General features: G+C 41.4%; 1 protein-coding gene across 6 annotated transcripts in view; it reads right to left on the bottom strand.

Moving 5' to 3' along the window:
- The window catches only part of LOC115342641 (neurabin-1-like), a 44,735-nt gene extending 32,505 nt beyond the window's left edge, over positions 1-12,230 (bottom strand). For 5 of the 6 annotated variants that reach the window (XM_030017218.2, XM_030017220.2, XM_030017219.2 and 2 more), the window contains exons 1-2: positions 11,767-11,901; positions 9,335-11,203 (exon numbers count right to left, since the gene is read on the bottom strand). In XM_030017218.2, coding sequence (XP_029873078.1) covers positions 9,335-10,948 — 1,614 coding nt within the window. In that variant the 5' untranslated portion in view covers positions 10,949-11,203; positions 11,767-11,901. Of the gene's footprint in view, positions 1-9,334; positions 11,204-11,766; positions 11,902-11,953 lie in introns of those variants that run through there. The other variant, XM_041124323.1, reaches the window with a different exon arrangement.
- Between the last annotated feature and the right edge of the window lie 15,194 nt (positions 12,231-27,424).

Below are 27,424 nucleotides of genomic sequence, written 5' to 3'. Positions count from 1 at the left end.
TTTTTAAGAAAAACCTATCTGAAATCAATTCTGACTAATCAACTGAGAGAAAGAATTCACACTTTGCTCTTAAAGTGACAGATGGCAAACGTGTGAGAACATTTAGGTAATATTCTAAAAAACATAACTTCACAATTAAGACAAGATAGACCCATTTCAAAATGGTAAGAATCCCCCGCCCCCCCCAACTTCAGAAAAATAATTTTGAGGAAAAACATGAATTTACAAAGAATAGAGGAAAAGCAAAACTGATATATAACCAGAAGCGAAACACTGCAATAACAAAATGAAAAGCAAGAGCACACTAAGAAAACTATGGCCAAAGAGTCAAGGGCAAAAGACAGAAATTTTTGTTGTGTACATATGGAATCATAACACGGTATTCATCTTTTGTGAGATGGAAACAGTAAAATTGTTGATACTAATATAGAAAACACAGAACTGCTCAGCAAGTTGTTCTTGCCAAGCAGCAAAAGTAACATTAAACACAGTTAAAATGCAGATAATAAGTTACAAAGTTTAGAAGATTGATGAGAATGCTAAACACAGTTCATCCCTGCCCCGTGTCTGGCAGGGTTTAGTCACTGAATCAAACGCGTTAAGGACAAAAGAAATTCTGATCTTACTATTTAAAAGCAACTGCTAGCCAGAGATCATAAAAGTGTAGTGTGCAAGTGATATTTTTTAAAGATATGCTTTAGCAAACACAAGTTATTGTCTCAACGTAGGAGAAACCAGATGAATTTTACTGTGGAAACCATGTGAACTTTACAAGCCTTTTACCATAGCTTGTTACATATCCAGAAGGTTAACCTACCATTAATAACTTCTGGATCCTGTCAAGCTAATAAATGATGAAGAACCCTGCTATCTGAAAAAAAGAATTTCTTTTTACACTCAAGACTTCTTTTCTTCATTCTGAAGAAAAATAATTTGAATCTAAAAAAGTTCTGGCAGACTGCTGAATTTTTAAGGATTATTTTAATTAAATTGTTAATATACATAACTTGAAATTTTCAACTTAGTCTTTTATACTTAGGCCTTGGACAGCAAATATATTTATTTGGAGACAGAACAAACTGCATTCTTCACACCAGGAAAATGAGTCACTTTTTGAATGCAAAACTCAGTTTGCCTCCTCCTATGAACATGCTAATATCAACATCATCAAGATCAGCACTCAAAAACAACCAATGCAGCCTACTGCCTAAAAGATCTTACTGTTCAGTTCCTGTTACTATACAGAACTAATAATCTCCATTTTATCATTTTAGTACTATCACAGAAAACAGCATTGTCACAGAAAAACAACGACCTCGCTTAATTCAAAATCTTAGCAGCACATAAAAAGCTCTACTTAAGAAGTATGTTAGTTTTAGCAGAACATTCATTTTGTTAGAGGGTAAACAGTAATTTACCACGTGTTTGCATGAAACTGCTATGGAGTCATAAAACACAGTCCAAAGACCTTCACTCCTATATTCATTTCTAGTAGATAGTTTGTGCCTGATCAAAACCAGAACATTACAAAAGTAATTAAACTAAGATTAAGAAATCAGTAACTGCCCAGAAGGGCTCCCAACTAATTGGAACAGAAGCACTATCAATATCACTTTAAGATTTAAAATACCGTAATATTTGCTGGAAAGCCTCAGGACACCTGCACAGGCAATTAAAGGAACACTTAACAGCTGAGAGAGGCACTAAAGTGTTACTGACACCACACCTCTGAAACACAATTCTTACTGTGAACGTGCAAGTTTACTGACACCTAATAAAGCCAAACGTTCAAAACACAAGTTACAGCTCAGGGAAAATTGTCTAGTAGTGAACAGTTTCAGCTTTTCAAATTGATTGCCTTTGCAATGCCTGGCAAAATGTGAAGTGCCCAGGCAAATGTGAATAATCATTTGAAACAGTAGCACTGAAGTAGGGCTGAAGTATAACGTACACTTCACAGTTTACTCTTAAAATATCTTTGGTTAAAGTAGACATCTCATTACGGCGACCCACTCTTCCCTCTGTTTCCGAAAGCTACACAGTTAGTATTTTATTACCACTACGTGTTATATTTTAAGTGAATAAGTGACTATACCTGATTTAAGTCAATTCATGCTATCAAATCCTTTAATCAGCAAACAGAAATACCTTGCTTACCTTTTTTTTTTTTTTAAACACACTTTCACTCTTCTCCAAAAAGTATTCAGAATGGTTGGTAACTGTTAAGCACGTTAATACTACAAGCGATTACACTCAATGTAGCATTTTCTGCTACCAAACAGGTGGACAGGCAGGCTGTGCACACTTCTGCACTCAATCCTGTAGCTCTGCATGACTTAATCGAAAACCCCAAACAAGTCAGTTTACATAAAGGCATAGGTGCAACCTTGCTTCAGATCTACAGTACAATCCCATATAGATAATTTCATCATAAATAAATCAGTTTTTTACCAGTCTCCCTATTCTCTACTTAATTCTCAATAAAACCAGTAAAATTTATTCTCTAGTTCTGTATTGTACTGCAGTGGCAAAGGCACTAGAGCTAGCTAGAAAGCAAGAAAGACAACATGGTATCTGTTTCAGTCAGGTCATGCTACCTACTCCAGAAGGAGAAACACTCCTTCACTTTCAGGTATTTCATTTTTAAATCCCAGTGAAAGAAACATTGGAAGACAGAGAAAAGCATCCATTCACATTCGGTGCACCGATTCTACTTCAGTTCAAACATTCAGAGGAGAAGTTGAGAGACAATCCATGTCCTCCCTCTGTGGAAGTGGAGCTCCACTGCGACCTGGTTGTACTCCAGCACCATCTCAGTTGAGATGGCATTGCTCTCTGACTGACAAAGAGACTGAAAGACTCCAAATAAATAGCATATGATCAGAAGAGGCAAAAACTACTCACAATACCACATTAAGGGGGGGGGGGGGCACCCCCAAAAACTCTTAGCTCCTGAAAGACTTTATGTAAAGAAAGTGATTAAATTATCAACATCCACAAGCTTCACAGGTGCCTTGGTACCACCAATTTAAGCCTGGCAATCCAGAAGAATTAGATATGTGTTTTCATTTAGTATTCACCAAAACAAAAATCTTGACCTGACCAAATCTAAATAGCAAGCAAATTGTTAAGAGGAACTTAAAAAGAAAAACAATGAACACAAAAATGGTCGACCTGTCTGTTTTCTAAAGGCCATAAGAAGAAACAACAACAAAGTAACCCTGCCATACCAGATCAACTTAATTACCTAATCTGCAGTAATACTGTCACTAGCAATGATCAATACCCCAGGTCTGAAAAGGAGGATCATCAGAGGGCAATGGAGGAAAATGATTGAGAAATAAATCTAAAGAGTTTGCATGTTGCCTTTTGGAATAATACTTTACTACGCAATAAAAATATAAGAACCCTGAAAAAAACCCTCTGCTACACTGCACCTTCATGATCTCAAGATTACAAAATATGTACTCAGATAATAGAGGCACACTTCTTTTTATTGATGTCCTCTGAGTGTTCAGCTTCTCTTTTATGTTAGAATGATATGAAAAGGGATAATTTATTTTTTCCATCTCTCAAAAGGTAAACTACAAACAAGTTTAAGCTACTGCCTGTTCATGTTTATCAGTCTAGGTTAAGTATTCGCAGGTGCTAATAACAGCAATCATCATCAAAAAGATGCTGAATCTTTCAGCAGCTTAACTGTTGAGCTAATGAACTTGCCTCCTATAAATTTGCTTGTCTTTGCTCAGTGTTTCTTCTGACTACATCTCCCATGAAACCCTCACGAGCCTCCTATTTGCTTCCTTTCCTCCCTCCTGTTCCCCACAGCTATTCTCAAAGCAAAACAGCACAGGCTGGACACGCATCGTGATCAGCTAACATTAAGTCAAAAAAGAACAACTAAAACTAAAGCTGTAGCCCTGCCATCAGTGAGGGCACGAATCTGCAACTCTGACAGACGTGCTAATTTTCCCCAAACCAAGCAGTATTTTAAAAATACCTTTAAAAATCTCTCTCTCTTCCCTGTCAAATCCAGGTGAAACTGCTAGGAAGTTAGAAGTTGGAGGGACTGAAAAAGGAGTGAGGACAGACAGGTCATAACCTGTCATCCTCACTGTCACCTCACCTGACATCCATAACCTGAGTGTTCTCTTACTTGTCTGTAGTTTTATAGCATCATCGAGTACATGAAACAGGGCAGCTAGTATGTCATATAACTGCATACAGGGAATAATGCAGTTAGAAATACATTGAGATATTAATGTAAAGAGTCAAGCTGCTGCAGCAGTGATCCAGGATATAAAAAGAAATTCTTTTCTTTTTCTGTTCTGGTTTAGATTGCTGCTCTACAGCCCCAAACTCTCCCACTGGACTCTCATCCAAAGGCTCTTGAAATGCCAAATCAATCTACCATTGTAAAACTTACATATCAAATATTTCCTAAAAATCAAAACAGAAGACGTGTGATTAAAAAAACAAAAGCCAAAGAAAGCTTGAGTTGAAAGTCCTTCTTTCTGGAGAGCTGAACAAAGGTCGTGGAATCAAAACGTAACAAGGACCAGAAAGGCATCAGAAATACTGGATATGGAACTTTCTAAACCCAGGTAAATCTATACGCACAATTAAATGCATTTAGGCTTAATAAACATTTAACTTTTATGAAAATTGAATTTTCAAATTCAGTAAAATTTTAAAGACTATCTTTCCTCAAAAAAAAAAAACCAAACCCAAAACCAACCCCCAAAATAACAAAATTTTCACGTGTGTGAAAATATGTACCCTCTTCCTCCAGTTAGTATCCCTGTTTTTAATATCTCATACTGTTAAGTTAACCAGCTGGAAATGCTGTACTCTCAGATGCAGCAGAACACAACAGGGTTACTTTTTGTGAAAAGTCACTGAAAACTACCATGGAAAGTTTAAGTTTGAGATAAAAATATGAAGAAGAGTTGTTATGATGTTAAGTTACAAACGTTGTAATGTTGATGCAAGTGATAAACAGAGCTTCAAAACAATTAAAATCTATGAGTTACAACAAACAAAACTGTCATTGCAAAAGATCCCAAACAAAGCATGATGGAAATACACTTAGATTATTTGTGTCAAGAAAAAAAGCAGATGACTTCCCACATACAAGTCCATTCTGTTTAAATCTACTGTCAAATTAAATCTCTATTTTCCTAGATCAACCTACATCCATGTCACATACTTGTTTCTTAATGCCACTGAAGTGCTTGACCAGTGGCTGACAAACAATTGACCATTTATGCAGTCATCAATTCTCTAATTACTGAAGAAACTCCAGGGTCTGGGTATCTTCCACCAGTTGGTGTACTTTGTATCCCTTTCTGTGTATGACATGGTAGGTATAGAAGTTACAGTTCAAAAATTAGAGGATGTATGAAGCTGAAGCACTACTCTGCAAGATTTTGTTAAAAGTGTTCAGAAGAATATATGTTGACCTAGAAAAATGGTGCATCTCCTAGAAGAGGTAAGCATTTACAGATATGCTGTTATACAGGCAATCTAATTCAAGTGTATCTTCATTTACTGCTTCATTAACTTCCCACAGTAAGCAGTTCTGTACTAAAAAGATTGAAGAGTATGCCAGCCTGAACAAGATTACTGTTTGTGTCCCAGCTATACATAAAACAGCTCTATTCTGATATGCAAGACAAATGGCAATATTATGAAGGACTTCCAGATTCTCTCAGGAGCAGCTGATACTCAGCTGGTTAGGACCAAGACACAAGCTATGGAACTGCTTTCACTTTCCTTTTTAAAGCAACAAGTTTAAACTTTTGCTCAGCTGGACAAATATAAAAGTAAAGCCTTTGTGAAGGTTTGGGTTTTGTTTCTCTCTTTTTTTTTTTTTTTTTTAACTGATTTTAAATGAAAGTATTATTCACAAAAAGCTGGGAACAGACACTCCCATGCAACATAAACTGGATAACGCTGCTAATTAAACAGACTTACGGAAGCAAACAGCAGCTGTACTATATTTTCAGTTTACCTGAGCTACAGAATTTCTAAGGATCATAAATCATTGCACAAGTTAGTCATAGTGCTATTAAAGGTTTCGACGACAAAGTTTGACACAGTCAGAGGTAAAAACATCTCAAGAAGTCAATTTGGAAACACGCATTTGTTTTCCCAACAGAAAGTTTCAAAATTACTAATGTCAAACAGCACTCAGTCTTTACATTTAAGTTAATTAAAGCCTCTCAAGGTAATCACGTTTGAAAGCAAGTTTAAGCTCTACATTACAAAAGCAAAGTGAAATATAAAGGGATGACAGCACAGTTACCTGACATTATTTGCACTGTCTGTAATGTTGATTGTTTACACAGTTTATTCAGAAAGCTTCAAGACAAAGACAAATTCAGTTCCCTTGCAAATACCTTGGACAGCTGAGTGTGCTTTACATTCCTTACTCGCTTCATATGTGGCATGAGACTAAAAATAGCTCATGTACCATAAAACAAACCCCGTCTGTGAAGTTCTGCTAATAACTGTACAGTATCACTCTCTTCACTACTGTAGGAAGGAAAAGCAATTGAGACATAATGTTCCTTCATGTCTGCAGACATCAAACAGCAGCAGGACTTAAAGAGTCAGGTCAACCATGGCAAGCAGGAAATCTTCCCACACGTCATTTACGACCAGCTTCTATGGAATCGGAACACTTACTTTAAAATGTCTCACCTATGCTTATTTTTACAGGCACAGGGCAACACAAAATAACAGAGTATTTGCATAATTATGTTCCATCTTTCCTGAAATTGTCAGATCAACTTATGTTCTTAAGCCCTGCTACAGGATGTCAGCAATTATGGATCTCTGGCATGGGTCAGTTGCAGTGCTAACAGTATTAGCTACCTTATACATCCCCTGGGAGCTCCATGGTCTCCTTCTTTTACTCAAAAGCCTTGCCAATTTTGCAACTGACTAGAAACTTTGAAACAGAGATATTAATCAAGTTCTCTTTGCTGCTGCAGCATAAATACTGGTTTTAGGGTGCCTGTGTGTAAGTTATATCCATTACCTACACACGTATCCAACTTCCCTTTTGGGTATATCAAGTACAATGGTCAGAGCTCCATCACTGCAGAACCTTGACGACCTGAGAACGTGCTCTTTCTTGTCCAAACACCTTCTGAATGTTTTGAATTCTCCAACTCTATCAGACACCTGCTAAACAGCAACTGCAAAAGACAGAGACGGTTTCTTCATAATCACTAGATAGGTGCAGAAGGAAAACAGCAAGAACGCCAAGGCCAGCCTGGCCTTTCTCAGGAGCATCTAAGAGGAGGAGAAACGCAGGCCTTCTCCTCTAGTGGCTATGGATGTCTGGAATGGCAGTCATATTTTGGTCAAACTTACTCGTCTAAATACAGCTGGAAAAAAGAAGCTACTAGGATACACTTCTCACTGTGGCACTGCTCTAAGATGTAGTGGGGACAGGGAATAATCTTCTGCTACCACTCAGGATTTTTTTTTTCCCCTCTTCCAATTTAAGATGCACTAAAAATCTATGCATAAAGTCAAACAAGAGAGATTTCCTTCTGTGAGGTAGAAGTGGGATTTTTCTAAAAAGTTACTGAGATATTAAAGGTACATTACTAAAAAAGATTTTGAGGAAGTGCAAAAAAAGCTGGAATTCTTTATTTTATAGAGTACAAAAGCTGAAAACCATACACCAGGACTCATTCCCTACATTATTTTTAATGGCAAACTGCTAACAGTTACTACTAATCATTCATTCCTTGGTTGCGTAATTGATAATCTGGTACAGGTTGGTTCCTCTAGCTTTCAGAGAAGCAGCTGTAAGTGAACAGTGCTATTTACCAAAAACTGAGTTTTGCCTACATGAGAGCTTCCATCGCAGCTGGCACAGAGATTTCTACTAACGCTTTCAACTAAGTCTTGCATAGACATAACAGAGAAGGCAGGAAAAGCCTTCACTCCATGCTTCAGTAGTTTTGGCAATGATCAGTAAAACCCTGCCTACAGCAGGATACCAGCAGTCAATCAACGAACACGCATTTACAGTAGACTCTACATAGCGCTTTCCTCAGATAGTGCACAAATGCGAGGGGAAATGGACTGATGCCCCTCCGGCTCTCTCACAGCCCTCACCAGACTCGTTATGCAGTTTCCAATAGTGGCACTCTCCCCTTCAGTGCTCCAGGTCACCACTAAAGCAGCATCAACTACAAGAAAGCCATATAAAGTCAGCCTGTCTATGGAGAGACTATAAAAAAAACCCACATGCAACAAAACTTGTTTTTTGCCACACCCAAAACATTTTTTGGGGTACAGCACTGGCGTGTGTTCAGCAAACTGGGAAATTACAGCTCTCCGCTGTAGGAAGTACAGGAGTCAACAGATTTTTTTACATCCCTCTGATCAGTAAAAGCAAGTCCTGACTCTGTGCTAACGAACTGTAAAAATTGTAGAAGAGAGGTATGCTTGAGAAAGCCTGAACAGTTTCTCATTCCATCCTGGTCCGCACCTCCCAATTCTCCTCCCAAACTTTAAGAGGGACTAGAATAACTGAAGTCTGCAACAAGACTATGGGTACCACTGTCTGAGTTGTGGAATGACATATTTTGTGGGTGTTTTTGGTGAGGGAAGATCAGACACCTAAACCTTTTAAATTTGTTAGTGTTTTAACTTACACTACTCCTCATTATCCAGTCTGCCCTATGACTTCTACTTCTGCAAGTTAGTAACTCAAAAATACTCATGTTAATGCTCCTACAGCTTGTTCACCAAGCCAGTATAAAAAAAACCCCAAACAACATATATATGGTTATTATTAGAGAGAATTCTAAATTCTTAAATAACGGGAACCAGTCATTTGATATTTTGTCACAGTTAATTCTGAAAACAAGTCGGAAGTTGAATCTGAAGGTTTGCTATGGGGGTTTTTGTTGTTTGGTTTGGTTTTTTTTTTTTTGAACTTTTGTACAAAAAGTAAAACTGAAAAAATCCTTCCTAATGCAACACCTCAATTTTAAACAAATGAAGATAAGTATTACAGGTCACATGTTTGTAACTATTGCTAAAAGTTTAGTGCTCCTGAAAATGCCCAGTACGTAAAATCTCATGTTTCACTATGCTATCTTATGAAGCTGCTGTGATTCAGAAATCACTTGTGACTAATTCATAAATTTTCTGAACAAGACAGAAGTTGTAACTTCTCTCTTATTCAGTTTTGAATAAAAGCCATAAACTTACACTTTTTAAAGCTTTGAAAAATGTATTACCTGGGTATTTTTGACTATAGAACAATAAAAAAAAAAAAAAAAGAAAATTCAAATGTACTTACCTTGATAGGAGCTGTTGAGAACTTGACTTTTCGGTCTGGCTCAGGATCTTCCTCTTCAGAAAGTCCAGGAAACTCCTCATATTCACTGTCATACATATACTCCTCCTCCTCTCCCTCGAAAATTTCTTTGCCTTCAGGCCCTTGGTTTTCTGGCTCTGTATCCCTGTCATCATCAAAAGCTGCATTCTCTATTCCAAAAGCACTGCAGTTCTCGCTCTTCCTTTCCACCACTTGCTCCTCTTCTTCAGTATCCCCTTCCTGCTCTAGAACATCCTGGACTCGTGCAACTGGACCATCTCTCACAGACACTCCATCTCTTTTTTCTTCCCCATTGGTCTTGCTGCCTTCTGTAAACTCTTCTACCACTTCCACGGAGTAGTCGCTCCTCTTCCCTTCCTGTACGTGACATCTGAGCAGCTGATCCTCTTGAATAATGTGATCTTTCTCCAAACCTTCTTTTTCATGCCCTGAGGTTTCAGCTGGTGCAACCAGCTCTGCACAAGTCCCCTCCGTGGGGTAAACCCGGGACAGAACACTATCTGATCTCTGCTGAGCCTCCTGACCAGGCGTACTGCCCATATCCCACAGGCTTCTCTCAAGTACCAGTTGCTCTCTTTTGCCTTTTTGAAGCGCCTCGCTCATCTCATCTCTGAGGATCACAGGCACTTTGGTGGACACAGCCTTCTCGGGACATCCTTCAGCAACAACAGATGAATCCAAACTGCGGTGGCCTCTCAAAGGGTCCCGATCTGGAGGACTATCAATTTTGGAAATTTCTTTGGATTCTTCAGTATCACTGTCACCCAGAAAGCTTTCCAGCCTCCTAGAAATGGGCCCTGCATTCAGGAAGGAGGATTTGGAACCACTGTTGGGATATTGCTGTTTCAACTCCTCATTACCTTGATTTTCAGATTTCTCCGGGGCAACTGGAAGACTCGTTTCTGTATTAAAACTGAAGTGGTCCACCACATTGCTGCAATCAGAAGCTGAACTGCGTCTCCTCTTATCCTCACTTCTTTCACATTTGCTGGGGGAGTATCTGTCCACTGAGCTCCGCTGTTTTATGTTTCTCTCAAACAGCTTCCTGGTCTCTGAAAATTTTTCTGCCAGGGCAACTTTGTCCAAGTCCGCCTCATCGTTGCTACGGATGACCTTGTCGGCAGCAGAAGGCACAGACAATGAATCCACAGGACTGCCGGAGGGGCTGGTACTTGTATTAAGATGATTATTTTTTTGGACAATGAGGGAAGATGGGCTACCTGGAGAAGGTCCGTAGTCTGCTGCCATGGCCCGGCTGATTAATTTGGTCTCAGCAGGTGGACTGCTTTCACAAGAGGGTGTGGAAGAAGAGCCTCCCATTTGCAGAAACATATTTTTGATCTTGTGTACTCTATTGCCATAAGTGGCAGCTCTGCCTCGACTGTGTGGGTCATTTCCGCCTCCATTGGAAGAGGTGCTCAGCTTCTGATGCAAGCCTGCTTTGTTGGAAGCGTTTTCAGGATTGTTTACACCATCAAAAGAACATTTGATAGCATGGAAATCGGATTTATAGGCATTTCGGTGTGGAGAAGCACTTCTCAAAGTCCTTTCCCCTTTGCCTTCGGTTTTCATCATTGTCAGAGAGAAAGCTCCTTCGACTCCTGTAGAAGAATGGGAAGGACAACTCCCAGGCACAAAGCTTCCACCCTCCAACACCAGGCAGAACAGATCCCACAGAAGATCCGAAAAGCAGCCTTTCACTTGGCCAGCCTCCCCGCTCGCATTGAAATGGAGCGCAGGGGAGCAGCCGTAGAGAGAAAGAAATCACAGCGCGTAAATGGCCACATTGGGTATTATCCCCAGTGCGGATCGCGGTATCCGGAAAGCCATCTGCGGAGAGACAGAGAGTTTTCATTAACTCGGGGCCTCCCTCGCCGGCGTGTGACACGAATCCGAAACTCGGGGTGGGAAACGCCGCCCGAGACCTCCCCGCGGGATAAAGCCCATTGTGTCCGCCGGGACGCGCGGACCCAGCTGCTCCCAGCCGCCCGCCCGGGCACCGACCCGGCGGCTCCGGCGGGGGATGCGGCGGCGGCGGCGGCAGGCGGCCCCCGCCCCCCCCCCCCCGCGCCGCTCCCGGCTGCCCGCCCCTCCCGCCAACGGCCGTCCCGGGCCGGACCGAGCCGGGCGGCGGGGGAGGGGGCAGCGCCCGGCCCTTCCTGCCGCCCGGGGGAGGCCGGGCCCGGGCCGGACCCCGCCGCACGCACCGCGGCTCGGCGGGCCGGAGGGGCCCGGGCGCCCTCGCGCTGCCCGGGGCGGGGCGGGGCGGGCAGCCGCAAGTTTCGGCCCCAAGTTGGGGCTTCCCCGTGGCGGCGCCTCTGCGCCGCGGGGCCTGCGGGGCGCGCCGCGGAGCCGCCCCGGCACCTCGCCCCAAACTTTCCGAGGCAGCCTACCTGGGGGCGGGGGTCCCGCCGGCTCCTTCCCCTCAGCGCTCCCGGCCGCCCAGCGGCCGCGCACACCACGCCATCATTATCCGCTGCCGCCAGCCAGCCGCGCGCCCCCCCTCCCTCCTTCCGTCCTTCCCTCCCTCCCTCTCACCCCCCCGCCGCCGCCGCCGCCGCCCCGCGCTCCTCACTCCACCTTCCTCCCGCCCCTGCGGCGGCGCTCCAAACCGCCGCCCGCCCCGCTCGCTGAGCTCTCACGCCGCTCGGCGCCCTCCTCCGCGCTGTGTCTCGGGCCCGCCCGCCCGCGCTGCCTCGCTCGCACACAAAGGGAGGGAGCGGCGGGCGCGCCCTTGTTCCTCTCCGCGTGAGGGAAGAGAGGGGCCGGCGGGCGCGCCTGGCTCGAGGGACGCGCCTCCCGCGCCGGGATATACCACGCCATAGCGGGATACGGGTTTCGGGTGATACCATGTCGGGGAGGCGAGCGGGCACGGGGCCGCCCGCCCCGGCGGCCGTGAGGGCGTGGCGGCGCGACGCAGCGCCGGTGGGTGCGGGTCGCTTGCCGGCCCCGCCGCCGGGGGAACGGCTGCGACTGGGGACGCCGGGGCGAGGGGCGGCGGCGGGCGCGGAGGGAGGAAGGGAGGGAGGGCGAGCCACGCGTCTCTGAAGAAACGTGGGCGCCGGGCTGCCGGCGATGTGGAGCTGGGCGCTATTTTCAGAGCCCGGGCGGCCGCCGCGGCGGGGGTAGCGGTAGCCCCGGCTTCACCGCGGGGCAGCGGAGTTCCCGGGTGGAGGGAAAGTCGCGGCAGCTGCCGCGACCGAGGCTCTGACAGCCGGAAGTAACAACAGCGCCAAACGTTCCTTTCCCCCCCCCCCCCTTTTGAAAATCATGCTGTTTTTAACTCCTCCCGAACAGGTAAGTATCGAACCCAAGCAAAGGTACATAGCCGGGGCAGCTCCCGGCCTCCCCGCGGCGCCGGAGCGGGTCCGGGGCTGCCCGGAGGGGTCCGGGGCTGCCCGGGGCTGCCCGCGCCCACCTGCTGCCCGTTCCGTCAGCGTGGGAGACGCGCAGCGCGGTTTCCTGCGCTCTGCGGGCAATGTTCGTGGATACTCTGACATGTCCGCGCAGGACGATCGATGGGACGAGCCTGCCGCGTTCCCACGCACGCTGCCCGGGCTGGAAGTCGCTGCAGCTCCCCGAGACGGAGGAAATGATGCCCGTCATCGGCAGCCGTAGGCAGCAATAGCTGCGGTTTTGCAGGGAGTATTGCGTATATCCAGTTCTCTCGTTTGTTAGTCCGAATAAAAGCACTGGCTTCAACCTGTTTGTCAGTTAAAGACAGAATTTGGATGACTGACTGGCTTCTAGTATAGCCACTTCCACGGAGCACATACAAAAATCACACAAAATAACTAGGTGAGCACTAAAGAGCACTAGTAGTTACCAATTATTTGGCAACTGTTGTTACCAAATTGTGTAGCAATTATTTAGACTCTTTGAAAAGAATTGTTCCACTAGTTTATTACTCAAATCAATGGTGAAATTTATACGTTCTCTCAGACATCCCAATTGACTCTGGCTTATCTGGGAATCACAATGCCCGGAATATTTCACAGCTTGATTCAAAATCTATGATACAGTTTCAAATTAGCCTTAATCGTGATTTTGCAATAAAAAGAAAATCTTGTTATTGATAAATTTTTCTAATGCTTTGTTTTTCCAATACAAAGCAGGGACAAAATTGTTGATACTTTCTTCTGTGTTTTCGAACATCACAGGGACAATGGCGTTTCACCAAGACCTGCCACTAGCAGTCTTAGGTACACTTGGAAACACCATTTTGAATAAAATTTTAATACAGATAGTTTCACTGTAAGTGCAATACGTAGGTCTTATCTAGAACGAGTAGCGGTGATCTTTCTGCCACATGCTCCCGAGATTGTCCTTCTTATCATGTTTGTAGGCTGGGTTGAAATTGCAGGACTTAACCACCATCTTTCAATAACATGGACTGCAAGAGAATACTAAGCAAATGTCTCTTTCACAAACCAAAGGTAAATAGAAGGTTGCTCAGCAGTTTGAACACTGTAGACAGAGAACATTCTGCATGCTGCTTGGGGAGCCTGGCAGTACATAGGAGACTGTTGAAAGAAAACAAAGGTAGAGCTCAGGAACAACATAATAAAGCCCAAAGCAGCTCTAAAGCGTGCCCAGGGAAGTCAGAGGCCTTTGTACTGGGTGCTGGCTAAAAGGCTGGAACAGGAAGATACTCTTGTGTTTTGAATTCTCCCATGCCTGAGAAAGCAGGAATTGTAATTACAGATCCTGAAAACAGATTTAGTTGCATCAAAGGACCCTTATTTCCTTACAATTTCCTATCCTAAGTAGGAAAACATACAGGTTAATTTTAGCTAGCTGTGCTGCTTAGGAAGGACAACATTTATCAGGGTCGACTGATTTCTAGTGAGGAAAGACTCTGAATTGCATTCTAGGTGAACTGATGTGAAAGAAATAATAGAATTGTTTACGGAAACAATGATTAAAAAGATCAGAAGAATTCAAGATAAAGACCTCTAGAATTTGAGCAAGAAGTCTGGAAAGGTGACGTGGTTTATGATTTCATCATAGCAAATAACTGCAATAAAACCTGGGAAGAGTATCTTACACATTCAGTGTGTGGTCGTTTCCTTGAAAGATGGTGAAACAACGGTGAGTAAGCAAATGGTTTGCACTGAGCAAGAAGCATCTACGTTTTGTAATCTAAGCTTATTAAAAAAATAGGAGTTTCAAGGGGGACCTTGGCAGCTCAAAATCTTCTTGGGGAAAAAGGGAATCAGTGTTGCAGTATATGAACTCATGAATCTAATGAAGACGGACAAAGAGGAAAGTGTTTCCAAGAAAAAAATAAAATTGAGGGCACTTCTACAAACCCAGTTGTTTAAACTGCCATTGAGGTACAGTGTTTATTTCAGTATTCACTCTGATTACAGAGGCATGTATGTGCAAAAGGAATCCATTTCAGTGGTCATCAGAGTGTGATTAAGCATCTTCTGAATGGAACAATATCCCTGTGACTACTCGTGTCTTGGCTTAACTGTTTCAAAATCCCTCCCCTATTGCACACACATGCCTGTGCGTATGGTTTGGGGGCAATGTTAACAGTGGAACAACAGGCATTCCCTATGAGTACATCAAAAGAGTGTCTAAAACAGAACTGAGCAAGGAAAAAGACTCTCAGGAGGTCTGGATGAGAGTGATATTCTGTTATTGGTGTGAAATTATCCCGTAAGAAAGAACCAATAAATATATAAATAGATGAGCTTAGATAAACTGTCATTCCTTAGATGGTTTGTATACTTTCACCTTGTAAGGACAGCCATCCTTTTAGACTTCACTTGAATGATTAATGTAGCTAAAATGGGGCAGGTATTTAGTGGTCTGGGTTAATATTTGTTGATGCTGGTGGATTCAGTTGCTGCTGTTTGTTCAAGATAAGCATGAGAAACCATTAAGTGCATGTTCTACACCAAACAAGTTTGAAACTGGTATCATCACTCCATTAACATACTTTAATCAACTCACGAAAAGTTTGGTCTTAACTCTTTTTAGAAACTAAAAAACTTGAGCAAGCAAATGCCTTGGCTGGGGGCTGGATGGTAAAGCTCCCTCTCTCTCCATTGCTGCCCTACTGATCCCTACAGCTGTCTGGGCAGGGCACAGCCGAGTAGGAGTAAGTGCTTCCCAGGGCAAGGAGAGCGCAACAGCTGGTGTTAGCAGTTCAACATTGTTAAAGCTGGTGATCAGCTGAGCTGAAGAAGCCTGCGTGAGAAAAAACCATGTCTCCAGCATTCATTGCAAAACTTAATTCTCTGAACTTTTAAAAAGTTATCTGCTTTATCCACATTTTAGTTTTATCATGTGATTTGAAATGCAGCCTCACCATATTTGTATTTAATCAGTTTAATGTGAGTTACATCAGCAGTTTTAAGTAGAACAAATCAGTGGGGTTTTTTTATATTTTTGCAAAAAGCTAGGAATAGAAGGAATAATTAAGCATTCAGAGTTCCACAACTATTTCTGAAGATTTTTAAAGTTGTATTTTAAGAAAATATTTTTCTATCATTTAGGAGTAATTAAAATGTTCTGGAAGTATTTCAGTCATACTCAGTATAATTCGAACAGCAATTTTGAATTTGAAATAGGGCACCTTCTGTAAGTTTGGTGGGCAATTTTGTGATGTCTATCATTAGAATTAAGAAAGGAATCTGTAATTTTAGAAGACTGTACTTACGTTAAATACAAATCTAAAATAATAAAGTAGCATTTTAAACTTATTACTTTGTAGCACTTCTTCACAAAAATAAAACAGAACTAACATCCAAAGTGGTATTTAATGGTCAATAGCATTTGATCAATGAAGGAAAAGCAAAAAGTTTCAGAGTAGATGAGGAGACAAGTCATTGGGTAAAGGCAGTGCAGCAATGGCTGCGGACAGATATGGAACAAAAATCTGCAAGATAAAAGCTCAGGTTCTAAATATGGTCAAATGCATGAAGGACATTTCCAAGGCTTAAGGGCTGGACCAGCCAGGCTGCCATACAGTACCATGTGAAATAAGGATGTAAAGATATCCTAGAGGAAAGTGACAAACAAAAACCAGACCACCACTAGTGCGGGAGTTACAGTAAGTAATGGTAAACTAGGGCAGATTTCGGAATGGGATTCCCCTAACTGCTTGCATTTTGTGTAGCACATTACAGTTGCACAGCAGGACCCTAGACACTACAAGTGCTGTGGGAGAAGAAATGCTCTAAAGACAGGAGCTAATTAAATTTGACTCAGTTCCATTCAAATTGTGCTGGATAATGTGGCAATTACTCTACTGCATGCCAGCAGCACCACAGAGAAAGCCTGAGACATCACTGTGTCTGTCTTTGCCATTGCATATGATGATATATATGTTCAACATTTATTTTCATTTCTAAAGTTGGAGCCACAGTGTTCTGGGTAAGTTAGTGCCTGCTCCAGGTTTTGTTTCTCTTTCCTCAAACTGCTCCCCAACACGTTCAAGAAGCAGTTGGTAAAAATACAGTAGTACAAGTTGAAATGGCTAACAGCAATGCCGTAATTCCGCAGCTTTATTTTTGGTTTCTCCTGCTATTGCCACCTCTGAACCTCCCCTATTGTCCCATTCCATGGTCAGCTGAGTCAAGTTATAAAGAAAAAGCCCTTTGAATAGAGCTGTGCTTACTGGAGGATGATGTATTTTATAGGTCTAATATGAAATACATATCCTATAACTAGCATTTTGATCAAGAAAAAAAAATTACTATTAGTACAAACCTTAACAAGATTTATACTGCTGCAAGCAAACTTTAGTTAGAAAACTACCATATTGAGCGGTGCTATTAATAAGGCATCAATAGTCAAGGCTCAAGTCCTCAGCTTGCCTGGTTCTCTCTCACTGCAGTAATATTTATGCCGCAGCAAACCTTAAACATGGGATATGAAGCAGAATTTCAGAAACAGAAGCAGCTCCAGCAAAGGAGGGCTGCCCTTTCTCATTCCCAAACAAGTCTGTCATGCAAAGTTCCAGGCAGGGGCCATTCTGGTGAGTAACACCTCAGTGTCTAACTTGCTGGATTAACTTTCATAAATCAGTATTTTCTTTGCTGCTTGTTCACTAAGATATAGGTCCTTCAAGGATAGGGCTGCCTGCAGAAGGGTGAATTTGACTAATGACTAGTTCCATTACTTCTTTCTACAGCCCACCCAGGATGCTGTTCCCCTGAAATGCTGTGAATTAATACCCTGACCACGTATTCTGGCCACAGAACCACAAATGTTAAATGAAGGTTGGTGGAACATCACTGAAACTTGCATTGAGCACAGCTGGCCTGCCAGCACGCGTTCCTAGGTCTTTGCAAACTAAGGAGGGTTCCTTACATTACAGCTCCAAGACACGCTGGAGATAAAATTAGAAGAATCTCTTAAGTCTTGAGTCTCCAGAATCTCCTAAGCCTCAAGGTAAAATATTGGCCGTTGAATTTCAAAGCTGCATTCAAACAAAGAAGTCTTTATTGCCAGGAAGGCTGAACAGAAGACACTTGAGACTTTCCTCACCTTACAAGCCCCATTCCTGAAGTGTCCAAACCATCAAAGCCACTTGCCACATTGGCAAATTCATGAAAGAAAAAGAACAGGGGAGGAAAGAAATGACCACATTGTGCAATTGTGTGAAAAGGTAGTTCAAGACCATGCCGCGTTTCTCAAGCACAGTAAGCAGATGTTGGCGTGACAAGGAGGCGGGGGTCTTAATAAGACCATCCACACAGATAGCTGTTGGAACAGAAAAGTCCATCACTGCGTATTTCAGCCTGATAACTGGAATACTGTTGAGACAGCTTTATAGAATTTACAGGATTTTAGGAAATAAAGTTTGTGGCTATTGTTGATTTTACTGATTTCCAATGCCAGAAAGCTTATGCTGTTGTACTGTCTCTGTGTGCCTCTGAGTGTCTTCTACTCTGCAAGGACTTTTGAAAACTGGCCAACTGGTTCGACCAGATTTGACACAGGCTGGGAGTTTTCAACAATAATTATGTTCCTACCAGTTTGTAAAAATAGGCAGCCAGAGAGAGAGAGAGAAGAAAGAAAGACCTTGCAAGATCAATCAAGGGAGAGGTGACAGCAAGACATCACCCCTTATAAGCCACTAGAGAATCCCATATAAGCCACACAAGACTGAAACCTGGTGAATGTATTAGTCACAAGAAAACCCTTGTTTTGAAGTTGCATCTTTTTTAAAGCCAAAGTCAGTCAACCAAGAGACACACATTGGGAGGGTAACTGGCTTCTTTAATTCTGGAGTTCACAGCACAATTTCTTACTCTGATATGCTAGTTTCTGTTCAACTACGCAGTTTTATCCAAAACCCAAGTCTTTCTACACAATAAAAGTGCAATCCTTGATCTGAATTATAATCAGGAATGCTATGAAAATCATGTGAAATAAATCCTGTCCACACACAACTATGATCACTTTAAAAAAAAATTAAATAGCACTATACTGTGTTATTTCATAGCAATATTTTAAACGCCCTCTGTTAAAATATCTACATTACAGTTATACCTATTTTTGTATACAGAACACACTTATGAATGTATTTTTGAGTTATGAGATAACCTTATATCCTTTGAAATTAAGTCCTTATAAGGTATCTTAACTTTAATATTCAGGTTCCCTAGTCTTTTTAAAAAACTATGGCTATTTATAAGCAAAGTGACAAGTATACAGAGACTAGAATTTAGATTACAATATAAAGCTAAACCAATGTAGTTAAAAAGCAAACCAGAAGCATTCTAACTGCTTATCTTTTATATTGAAGTAGTAGTTACGTTAGAAAAAGCAAAAAGGAGAAGCATGATCTTACACATAGGTGAGCTGTTTCCTTCAATTATCAATAATTTCAAATAAATAAGGCAGTATTTGAAATTCTGTCAGTCCAAGTATTGCTTGACATCATCTAGGTTTAGAATATATATATTAAAAAAAATAATCAATGTTACAAAACCAGAAGAAAAACATGAAACAAACTGAGCTTCAAAAATTCAGTTATTTTTTAAATAGGTAAGTCTGAATGATAATTGTGTCAAAATAAAACAGGACATAGAATTCAGGTATATGGTATAACTTACATAACAAAGAGAAAATAATTTTAATCTGATACCTATCAGGACAATTTCTATGATGGTTCCTTGCAACGTGTTAGGAGATGTGCATTTTGCAAGCCTTACGTAGACAGAAAATAAGAATCAGTCCCCCACTACTAGATGTATCTGCAGTTATGTTGGAAATGTGAGGGAAAGGCATTAAAAAGGCATTTTATGCAAATACTAAATTCACATCAACATTTTCAGAGACGTAATAATTATTTTCCAAATCTGTGAATCTGTAAAATAGCTTTAAGGGTAAAAATAAGTCAGATTTAGAGCTTATTTTGACATTTTCAAATCAAAACATTCAGGTTTTTTTGAAAAGAAATTTATCATTTAAAAATATTTTAGAGGACAAAATAACTATAAAAAGTGAAACATTTAGGCTAAAGAAGATATTTTGCATAAAGAGAAACTGATTTTACTTTTTTTTAGAAAAATAGAAAAAATGCATTTCACTTGAACTGAACCTTTTTTTCCTTCATTTTTAATTTAGCTTTTGAATCCAATACATTGCCCAGATGTACCTGTATTGGCTTTGCGTGGCAAGGTTTTGGTAGCGGAGGGGGGTGTTACAGGGGTGGCTTCTGTAAGAAGCTGCTGGAAGCTTCCCCTGTGTTCGAGAGAGAGCCAATACCAGCCGGCTCTAAGACGGACCCGCCGCCGGCCAAGGCCGAGGCAATCAGCGATAGTGGTAGTGCCTCTGTGATAACATTTTTAAGAAGGAAAAAAAGTTGGGACAGACAGAAGCGGCAGCCGGAGAGAGGAGTGAGAACATGTAAGAGAAACAACCCTGCGGACACCAAGGTCAGTGAAGAAGGAGGGGGAGAAGATGCTCCAGGCGCCGGAGCAGAGATTCCCCTGCAGCCCTGGTGAAGACCATGGTGAGGCAGGCTGTCCCCCTGCAGCCCATGGAGGTCCACGGTGGAGCAGATATCCACCTGCAGCCCATGGAGGACCCCACGCCGGAGCAGGTGGGTTCCCGAAGGAGGCTGTGACCCCGTGGGAACCCCGCACTGGAGCAGGCTCCTGGCAGGACCTGTGGATCTGTGGAGAGAGGAGCCCACGGAGCAGGTTTTCTGGCAGGACTTGTGACCCTGTGGGGGACCCACGCTGGAGCAGTGTGCTCCTGAAGGACTGCATGCTGTGGAAAGGACCCATGCTGGAGCAGTTCGTGAAGAACTGCAGCCCGTGGGAAGGACGCACGTTGGAGAAGTTCGTGGAGGACTGTCTCCTGTGGGAGGGACCTCACACTGGAGCAGGGGAAGAGTGTGAGGAGTCCTGCCCCTGAGGAGGATGAAGCGGCAGAAAATAACATGTGATGAACTGACCGTAAACCCCATCCCCGTCCCCCTGTGCCGCTGGGGGGGGTTGGTAGAGAATCTGGGAGTAAAGTTGTGCCCGGGAAGAAGGGAGGGGTGGAGGGAAGGTGTTCTGAGATTTGGTTTTATTTCTCATTACTCTGCTCTGGTTGATTTGTAATAAAGTGAGTTAATTTTCCCCAAGTTGAGTCTGTTTTGCCCATGATGGTAATTGGTGAGTGATCTCTCTCCTGTCCTTATCTCGACTCACAAGCTCTTTGTTATATTTTCTCTTCCCTGTCCAGTTGAGGAGGGGGAGTGATAGAAAGGCTTTGGTGGGCACCTGGCAACCAGCCAGGGTCAACCCATCACAGTACCAAGAAATAGCAAGCTTATGACTGAAGTCTTTCCTACCATAAGCCCTAAAGCAAGTGGAAAAAAGAAATCTGAATTCCCCAAACCCAGGTAAACAAGCGATATATCAGAAACAACCACCAAGTTTCGTGCTACTCTTAAGACGACTACAAATATAGTGCCTGGTGAATACAAGGCATTAACTCCATCTGCATTGGAGAAAGACCTGCCAATCGCCTGTTGAAAAATCTGATCTAATTTAAAAATTGCTATCAGACCTATGCCTTCAAGTGTCATTTTTAGAATAGCTTTAAGAACATCATTAGCAACTGGTGGATTGTCACTGTTTCAGTGACTACTACTAAAGGGATTCACTTTGACAGTATATTGATTCAATTAGGCATATTGAAGATGCATATCAGTACTCTCTGGGAATATAAACAAAGTGTCCGTGCCTCTTATTGGTAGGCTGAAGTTTCTAATTTCACAGGAGTTGAAACCAGACTGGCTGAATTCCTAGGTGTCACAGCGGGAGCTGTTTCAGAATTGGGTTTGTAGGTTTTCTGACTGCAAAGCTACCAGCTTGTTTTGCAGTTCTTATTTTTGGAACAGAAGGATGAGAGGCTATTCGCAGGGATCCTCAACTAAACGTGCTTTAGAAACAAACTGTTAAAAAGATCACTCCTAGTGTTATTCTTACAGCAAAAGTCAATGGGGATGTACCCATCTAAGGGATACAACATTTGTTCCTGTATCTTTATTTAAGCAGTGATGTAGTACTACTACTGGCCGTAAAGCAAGTTACTGCCTTCAAAAGATTCTGTTCCTGCATTTAGTACCTCCTTACACCACGATCCTTAATATTTTCATTAACACTTTAAACAAGAAGAATATCTTGGGGATTAATCTAAAGTACACTGAAATAATTGAAAAAACACCTTCCCTCTGAAATGAATGTGCTTTTGATGAGGTTCGTGAGTAGCGTCCTTAACAACCACCCCACATACTCACTCGGTGTATCTTTGCCTCCAAGCCAGCACTGAGGTCATGGTTTACCATCACTGCAATATCATCTATAATGCCAAGCTGGCGAGTCTGCAGCCTTCCACTGGCACTCGGAGGGCAGGTCTCAAATGTCACAGCACGGGAAGCAAAACCGGGTGATTCTCAAGTACGGTTACGCTGAGTCATAGAAAATGAGAGAGAGCTTCACTTTCATTATAAACTTTCTCCACACTGAGGTTTAAACCTCTAATAGCAGATTTACAGGCTGAGCCTGAAAAGTTGTACTTTAATATGGTCCTAACAACTGCAGTTTAGGTTACAGAAAAGCTGATTACAGCAACTTGGTTTAAACATGAAAATAAAACCACAGAGCTGCTCACATGAATGTCTTATGGGGTCAGTAGATGAGTACGGCAAAACGTCACAAGACGTAACAGGAAAGACAGTAGAATCAACAGAGGATTTGCCTTGAGTCACAGTCTAGCTCTGACGCATTTATTGTACCTATAGCTCTAGGTTTATATTCACATACCAAATGGCAGAGAGCTGGAGGTCATAGCCTTGTGGTAAAGCGTGCCAGCAAAGTAAATTATGTTGTGTTTGTAATCACATCTTTCCAAAGACTGGTATCCTAATGAGACTTTGGAAGTGTCTGTCTACACACTTAAACCTGCCAACATAAAGCAAGTCCTTGTATGCTGCTAATGTGTCCCATTTCCAGGTCACACAACAACCTGGTGTGCCTTTGGAAGGCTTGATTTGGAAGCATGGATGTGCACTGGATGATTTTGGCTGTGAACCTTTCCACCAAGTCATTCCCCAGTGTTTGGGCTGACATTCCAAACCACTGAGCATTTTTAAGCAGCTGCCCATTTCTTAATATCAGTAATAGCCAGAAAATATTTCTTGCTCCCTAGCTCCTAAGTTTCTTCCCAAAATTACTTTCGAGATGCAGACTAGGCAACATTCAGCTCTGCAGTAATAAAAGCTCGGTAATTTGTCTACTTGTGCTTTAATTGTTTGAGAAATAGGAGTTTTGTCTTACCGTTATTTTTCAGCATTTATTTTCTGACTCAGAAGGCTCCCCAGTATAGCCTAAAGTTAGAATTTCAAATGAATAAAACTTATGCAGGGTAATTTCTGGGTTGTTTTACTCTCATTGATTTGATCTTTTTTCTCTGCTGTGAGAGCTTTGCACACAAGGGTCTAACTACCCATATTTTCAGGAAAAATACAAGAATCAGTTCCATAAACATAGCAAAACCCTTGAAAACTATTCCAAAAATAGTATCTTTCAAGCATGTATGAAATACACAAAAGGCATGTGATGTGGGAAAGAAGTTGAATTGAAATAAATGGCAATATGCCATGCTCTACTAATAAACTCAGTTGATTTACTTAACATTCAGTTCACATTAGACTTTACAGATGTTCAAAATATGAACAAGTTAACTCTACTAGAATTAGACTGCAGATTTGGCCTCACCATGTAGTAGTGCTCCTCTGCACGCCACGAAGTCTTAGTTCACATTCCACAAACTGAGGCAGAAGTATTGTGCTGGTTATGCTTGGTGTAGATCATTTCCTTCACACCCATCTCAGGTGATAGGAATGAGCATGGCTCTGCTGACACTGGAACCACACTCATAGACATTAGGGAGACATTTGACCCTTCCTTTCTGTAGTATAGGGAAGTTTAGAAAAAGTACAGATGGGAGTGCAAGAGTAAAGTATTCTCTCATATTGTTTGATTGCTGTCATAGTGAGATATAAAGCCTTTATTAGATGTCACTTAGTGAGAGCTACATAGCTTGTTCATTGTTCTCCTTAGCTTATTCCTAGGTAATAAAAGCTTATAGTCATAAAAAGTTGGTATTGTACTGCATCACAAAGTTTCTTTTGTACTTTAATGCAGACTTACGTGCCTGCCTATATAAAAAAAGAGGAAGTCTTTGAGTCACCTCCTCTTTAAAATAAGATACTGTGACTCAAAGCTCCTTCAAATCAGTGCAAAAATACTTAGTCACCCATTTGTCATTATGATGTTCATGTGGAAAAAACTGTAATTAATCACAGCCATGGCCCTTGCTACATTTTCTGAACCTTGTAATGAGCCCCTAACCTCACCTTTCTGTGGGTTGCTTCTCATGCTTCAAGCCCTGAGCTAGGCACCAGGACAATCAGAAAACATTTTTTTTTTTTACTTCAAAATTAATTGAACTAGAGACACAAAATAGGAAACTTTCAATTCAGAATAAGCTGATTTTTTTGATGATTAACTGTTAAGTAAAACTTTAATCATCAAAAGAAAAATATTACCATCTTCCCATGGCAGTTATTTCTATCCATGATTTTGCTACTTAGGGGAAAAAGAGCTTTGGAAAATATCCCTGCAAAGGAAAGCACTTAGAAACAGACTAGATTTAAACTCAATACGTATATTTGGCTTGTCTTTGCTGGATTTATGGACTATGGAGCAGATTCATGGTTTTTGTCGCTAGTAAGTCTGAAAACCAGTTCAACCCTCTGTTTCAACTCAATACGTATATTTGGCTTGTCTTTGCTGGATTTATGGACTATGGAGCAGATTCATGGTTTTTGTCGCTAGTAAGTCTGAAAACCAGTTCAACCCTCTGTTTCATCCAGCAGGTGCAGCCATCAAAGTGGCCTCATCACATCTCAATGAAAGCCATCATTCTACGGAACTTACTTAAATTTATTGTGTAAATTTATTATTATATACCCCATAGCTTCATTGTTTATCTTCATCAAAATCTGTATTTTATCCTATTCTGGAGGCTTCTTTCTGTTATGCAGTCATTCTGTTAGCCTGTCTAGACCACAATGTGAGGTCATCGTCATACCAGCTGTTAAACTTGTTTGGGTTAGTGTGTCTGCAACTCAGTTCAGCTCAAATGTTATTAGAACATCCTTAAAAATGAAGGTAAGTCAGGCCAAGTCATACTTCCCAAGCATACTACAGGTAATAGATCTACTATTACAGATAATATAGGTAGTATTTTGTCATAGGTTTATTATAGAAGTATTTAGAAGACATTTCAAGCTAATCTTGAAATATTTTCATCTGAATATCTGAATGCCAATAAAAATTAGCATATTTGAGTCACATGGAATTATTTAATTTATAGTACTGGTACAGATGTGGAAAAAATGCCTGTAATCTAAGGACAGATGTCAGAAGAAAAAGCTAGATTTTGATAGTTTGATTGACATTGAGTAAGACCTTGCATATACCAGCCCATGATCTCAGTCAGATGATGGGGAAGGGAAGGCACCACTTAGTGTGTGTTGTAAAGACACCAGTGTGGCCCCTCCATCTGTGGCTCCCGTGTTTCAGGGCATACAGATTCATCAAAGACAAAACTTGCAAAGATGTTTAGTTTGATGTTAACAGAAGCAAAACAAATATTGATATACGACTTCTATTTTGACTTACCTTCCAATGAACTGCATTGCCATGCCGGTAACAATTGTTTACATACATGTGTTGCAGAAGGTGAAGAAATAGAGCGAGTGAAGGCTTCTTTATCACACCTCGGAGTCCAACAAGGTGATTAACACCTTATTCTACAGAGAAATAAAACAACATTTGAAGTAAAACATTATTTCTAAACCGTTCTGTCAATGTAGAATACTCTAATTCAAGAACAACAGAGTGATATCTGTGAATACTACTCTCACTAAAGAACATCGGTAAGGAAACACTGGACAATTTTTAAACCAAAAAGAGCAGTAGCTTTTTTTTTTTTTTTTGCATTGTTCATTGTATTACATGTTTTTTAAAATTATATTTTTTTATAAATACTACATGGAGAAATAATGAGTAGCACTAGATACAGTATGTGTTGAATTTCTTATGAAGTTAATTTTTTTGAAGTGAACATTTTGCAGTCATTGCTGCTAGCTAGAAAACCTAGGCTTTATTTACTTCTATATTTTTATTATATAACTGTGTTTAGTTTGACATCCCTCCTATAAACCATATTCTCATAAATAAAAAAAAAGAAAAAAAGAAAAACATATGTAAGTTTTTACTTGAATGTTGGACAAGCAGCCTCCAAGTTTATCTGCAGAAAGGAAAATGCAGAAAATGGAAATATTGGTAGATGTTTGCACAGATATAAGTTAGGTCCTCAGGGTTTTTTTAATCTGTATTTTCTTAGATATTATAACTTTGTTGACAGTTGTGGAATTTTGTCTTGTTAGGCAACTTCTGTTAAAGAAGAAAGTATTCTCAAATAGTTGCAAATGTACTTAGCACAATTCACATCTAGCTTTTTAGAGGACAAGCTCAATTAAGCAACCATTTCACGCTTGTTGCAAAACACGGTACTCACTTAGGAGTTGGAGAGGGAGATAAGAATGACCAGAGCGACAGGGCCTTTAATGATAATGGAGATACCTGGGAATTCCTCATCTTGGCAGGGATGAAGTGCTAGTACCAGTACAGGCAACTTGGCATGTTGTCTGTGTCTGTCTGAAATGTCAGCACAAAAATAGTTTGCTTCAGTGCCCCAGGGAATGGAGAATAACAGTGCTGGGAGTTGTAAGGGAATGGGGATGTCTTTGCTGCATTGGGCCTCCTTAGTAGGAAAAGCCATCTTGCTCAGTGCTGAACTTTCTCCACGAGGGTATAAGCAGGCATATTATTTGGTCAGCTCAACATCTTTGTTATTTTCCCTGCCCTCTGTCTTATCCAACTTAGAAAAGATTTCTACGCCTTTTAGAACAGCTGGTGTAAAGAGAAAGTTGCCATTTCGGCCAGAATGTTGTAGGACCAGATTATTTTCACGTGTTTCTTGAGGGTGGGAATATACACTGACCTCTCCACCCTGTCCCTGAAACATTTTTTTCTTTATGCAAATTTTCATTTGAATTGTCTAGAGAGTTGTACCTCAGCAGATATATCCTTACTTAAAGAGCAGAAAATTCCCAGATTGTACTGAGTAATCTGTCAATTCCTTTTCTAACAAATCCTATTAGTTCATTTCAAAATACCTTCATCTTCTTAAACTACAGTAATGCCACTCTGTTCTGAGGGCCAGTATGAAGTGATACCATTTTTGGGAGGCTGTGATTTTCAACTGGCAGGAAATGAATGAGATCAATGGGAAAAAAAAGTTGATTTTGTGCCAGTGCTTGGTATATCATTTCTGCCAATTGACTGTCATTCGCTACTAGCAGATGTGCTGTAAAAGGAGATGAAATTCATTGTTAGCATATTGCTTGGCGGGCAAAGCCAATTACAGAATGGAGAATTGAGACCTTCTAAT

This window comes from Aquila chrysaetos, chromosome 6, assembly GCF_900496995.4.
Source record: "Aquila chrysaetos chrysaetos chromosome 6, bAquChr1.4, whole genome shotgun sequence".
NCBI lineage: Eukaryota > Metazoa > Chordata > Aves > Accipitriformes > Accipitridae > Aquila > Aquila chrysaetos.
Note: the sequence above shows the minus strand (reverse complement) of the source record. Positions and strands in the feature narration are given on the sequence as shown.